Here is a 3,901-nt window from a genome sequence, read left to right as displayed (position 1 = left end):
ACTTTAAAGTAAAAATAACAGAGACTGTTGATTCAGGGAACATCCGATTGCCTCATGGGATCAGGAAGGAATTATTTCCCCTGTTGGAGCAAATTGTACCCGGGGGTATTTTGCTTCCTCTGGACCAACTATGTCTTATAGGGTTTTATATCTGGGATATTTTTATTTCCATAGTGGATGAACTTGATGGACTTATGTCTTTTTTTCAAGCTAACTATGTTACTATATAAACGAATGTCAGATATTCTCCAGATAGAGACATTTTTATCTCATGTTTACAATGCCACTGAACAAAAAACACCGCGGGATAAAGAACATCCAGGCATTTTATAGAAGGGACAATCGTAAATTATACAATCAGTATTTTATATCCTTGTTATAGAGATGTTATATTCAGATCTCGTGTGGTTATTATTTTTTTTAATGCTAATTCAGTATTATTTTTGAATAGAATACGAAGGGTTGGAGTCTCTGTTAAGTTTGTCCTTATTTGGAAAATAGGCCAAAACACAAATACATATTTAGTAAGGAAGAATTAAAATTATTTTATTGCCATCAGTTCTTTCTCAATGTCTTGGTGACACCCAGTCCCCCATTTCTGATATGGGTGTCACATGTCCGTGCTTATACTTTGGCATGAATGTTCTTGTGCCAATGTCTTACAATCAGTAATGTGTAATTTGCTCTCTGACCACTAGGTGGTTCTGGAATTGGAAGGACAGATTCCTCGGACAGCGGAAGATTTGCAGCGCCTCCTCCCGGGTGTGGGCAGATACACTGCTGGAGCCATTGCGTCCATCTCTTATGGGCAGGTAATCATCATCATGTATGAGTTTTCTGGCTCATGTGTTATGGCTGCTGTGTAAACTTTATCAAAGCTCTTCAGGACTGGAGAAGATACACTATCAAGGAAGAACCTGGGTGATCCAGCAAACCTGAAATGGTTCTAGTCCAGGATTGAAAACATTTGCCAACTAATACGAAATTTTGAAAAGTGCATTCCAGGTTTGCTGGGTCACCCAGGTTCTCCCATGATGAGTCTTGGAGAACTCTGATAAATCAATGTGTATTGTCACCATAGCTATCGCTGAGGCTATTCATTAATATTTGATATAATTATATATTCATCAAAGTATTTACATATCCTGATATCATACTTTAAGGTGTTTTTGATGATTGCTGTAACGTCTGCAGAATAATAGGGGGGCCCCCGACCCATGAAAAACATTGGATGTACCCCATGCCAAGGTGACCTCTCAGGTCAGACCCCCAATCCTTCCTATGGAAGCCTTTGATTACAATAGAAATAAACATCAGATTCAGGTTTTCACAGGGGACCAATGGCGGAGTGATTCCAAATATCCATTGATGACAGTAATTAGCAGGTCACATGACTTCTTAAAATTGCTGCCTCGCTTTGTCTTCCAGCTGCAGCAGCACAGCAGTTAATAGCGGCTTCCCCCAGATTGGTAGCAGTGCCGCATTTTCCATTCTGCTATTTATAATTACCATGATGCCTTCCCAGGTGACGGGTGTTGTAGACGGAAATGTCATCCGCGTTTTGTCTCGGCTGCGATGCATTGGAGCTGATTTCACCACGCCGGCGGTCTCTGATGCACTTTGGTGAGTACGGACTCGTCACATCTTCTTGCCGCTCGGTGATCTCAGTGTAATTATTTTCATCTCATGCCTGGCGAGTTGTCACCAATTTTATTGTCTCACTCAGGAGTTTGGCAAATTGTCTTGTTGATCCGCTACGACCAGGAGACTTCAACCAGGCCATGATGGAGCTGGGGGCCACCGTCTGCACCCCCAAGAAAGCACTGTGCTCCGACTGTCCGCTGCAAAACCAGTGCAGAGCCTATAGGAGGGTAAGTTGTGTGATGGTGACCTGATCTGCTCTCTGATTGGCTACCAAACACACCTCGTCAATGTTCTCCCCGGCCTTCTATAGCTGGGCACCTCACCCGGCACTTCTCAGTAACCACCCGGCCGGATACACAAATCCCTCCACAGCTCCTCCCCCTCCTACCTACCTGATACACAAATCCCTCCACAGCTCCTCCCCCCACCCACCTACCTGATACACAAATCCCTCCACAGCTCCTCCCCCATCTACCTACCTGATACACAAATCCCTCCACTGATTGGCTGACACGACGATTCATATTGACTTTTTTTTTCACCTGCGCAGATTCTGCAGTTATGTGAAAGTAAAGAGCTGGTGACCGGACCCCCGGAATCGGTGAGATTGTTGTCGCAAATCTTCACATCTTTGCAATGTGTTACCGTATTGTACAATGTATGGCCTCCTTCATCTTACAGACCAGGAAGAGGAAACGAGAGGCAAAAGACAAAAAACCACCCGCCAGGAAGGTGAAGGTGGAGCCAGACAATCAGAGATCCATCCAAAGCTTCTTCAAACCCACCAAAAACAGGTGACCCCAGGCACCGCACCTACTGTGACCTCTGACCTGAGAAACGGGAAGATTACCGCTAACACAATGATTATGTAAACTGGTAAGCCGACCGCACAGAGCACAATCTCCTGTGTAGTACCAGGGCCTGCTGGTGTGTCTATAGGAGATTGTACAATCTGATTGTGATGTGTATGGCTCTGATCTGTCATCACCTCTTATTGTCAGCCAATGATAAGGACCATTCAAGAGTTAAACCTCCTATTACTGTGGGCTGGGAACACATTGGACAAATTGCATAGAAAATGACCAATTATTGTCTGTAATAAACCAGAGCTCATACAATGGACCAGATCCGGTATGAGCAATCTGTAGCAAAGGTTAAGGAACTACAAGTCCCAGCATGTCCTCACAGCCACCATGTGACCTGGGATACTGGGATGATTCATCTGAAGCTGACATGAGATATGATTATGTTCTATATCAAATTTTATACTCTTTTTAAAAAAGTTATTTTTACAATTTATAAAATTCATTTTTTTAGGCATTTTTAAAAAAAAAAGTTTTTTTTTAATAAAGATTTGGAGCAATTTAATGAGAAATGAGATTCATAGAATGGGATAGATGGGGCTCTGATCAGATGGCTGTTTGTATTGAAGAGGAACAGCGCCCCCTGCTGTCTCTAAACCGACCAACCAACCAATTATATAAAGTGAGGCAAAGCTCGATCATGCGGATTAGTAACTTTGACACAGCTCGGCATGTCGTTATATCCCCCCCATTCCCCTCTGTGTAATATGAGGCCCATGCATCATATGGAGTCACAATGGCGCATTGGATGATCAATAGTTGTGATTAGGATTGCAGTGCAGCGTGATGGACGCAGTAATGAACCTCCATGCTGTTTTATTCCAGCAGCAAGTATTGCGCAGTGACCTCCGCTGTGTGCTAATAACCCCCCTCCCCTCCCCCCATTGCCCTGCAATGTGTGACCCATCATAATGAAGGGTCATAGCCAGGGGCATCAGGGGCTGAGCTCACAACAAGCCTGCACAAATCTCCCCCCATCCTATTAGCAGCTGCACAAATCTTCTGATCCACATACAGACCATACAGTGCTGCTGACCGACCCTGAAAATGCTGCCGCCCGGCTACCCAGCCCATTCACATTCTACGTCCCTGACCTCCGACTATTATGCAATTCAGACTTTCACTTGCTACATGCTTCCTATAGGTCAGTGAGCCAGAATATGCTGGAGGTCAAGCGATGAGAATTTTTAGATTAGCATCCTAGAAATGGTTTCCTTAAAGTGGACCTGTCACTGAGAGAATATTTTAATGCTCATTGCTGACCCGGTTCTATCATTTTCAGCTTGCCTGATTGGTGTTCTGATCCTCGGCCCATAAAACCTTCAGTGACTCCTGACTCAGAATAAATGTGCAGCCTAAGTGTTCACCTTATTGCAGCACAGGTTACCTGCAGG

General features: G+C 44.1%; 1 protein-coding gene and 1 long non-coding RNA gene across 2 annotated transcripts in view; both read left to right on the top strand.

The window, feature by feature from the left end:
- Positions 1 to 1,910, top strand: part of MUTYH (mutY DNA glycosylase) — an 11,418-nt gene extending 9,508 nt beyond the window's left edge. Inside the window, exons 8-10 of the mRNA XM_072419299.1 lie at positions 699 to 812; positions 1,526 to 1,623; positions 1,727 to 1,910. Of these exons, the coding sequence (XP_072275400.1) occupies positions 699 to 812; positions 1,526 to 1,623; positions 1,727 to 1,895 (381 nt within the window). The 3' untranslated portion in view covers positions 1,896 to 1,910. The remainder of the gene's footprint in view (positions 1 to 698; positions 813 to 1,525; positions 1,624 to 1,726) is intronic.
- Positions 1,911 to 2,192: 282 nt separating this feature from the next.
- Positions 2,193 to 3,019, top strand: LOC140336303 (uncharacterized). The gene is made up of 2 exons (XR_011921865.1): positions 2,193 to 2,245; positions 2,326 to 3,019. It is a non-coding gene; the product is annotated as an uncharacterized lncRNA (long non-coding RNA).
- The last annotated feature ends 882 nt before the right edge of the window (positions 3,020 to 3,901 follow it).

Source organism: Pyxicephalus adspersus, chromosome 8, assembly GCF_032062135.1.
Source record: "Pyxicephalus adspersus chromosome 8, UCB_Pads_2.0, whole genome shotgun sequence".
NCBI lineage: Eukaryota > Metazoa > Chordata > Amphibia > Anura > Pyxicephalidae > Pyxicephalus > Pyxicephalus adspersus.
Note: the sequence above shows the minus strand (reverse complement) of the source record. Positions and strands in the feature narration are given on the sequence as shown.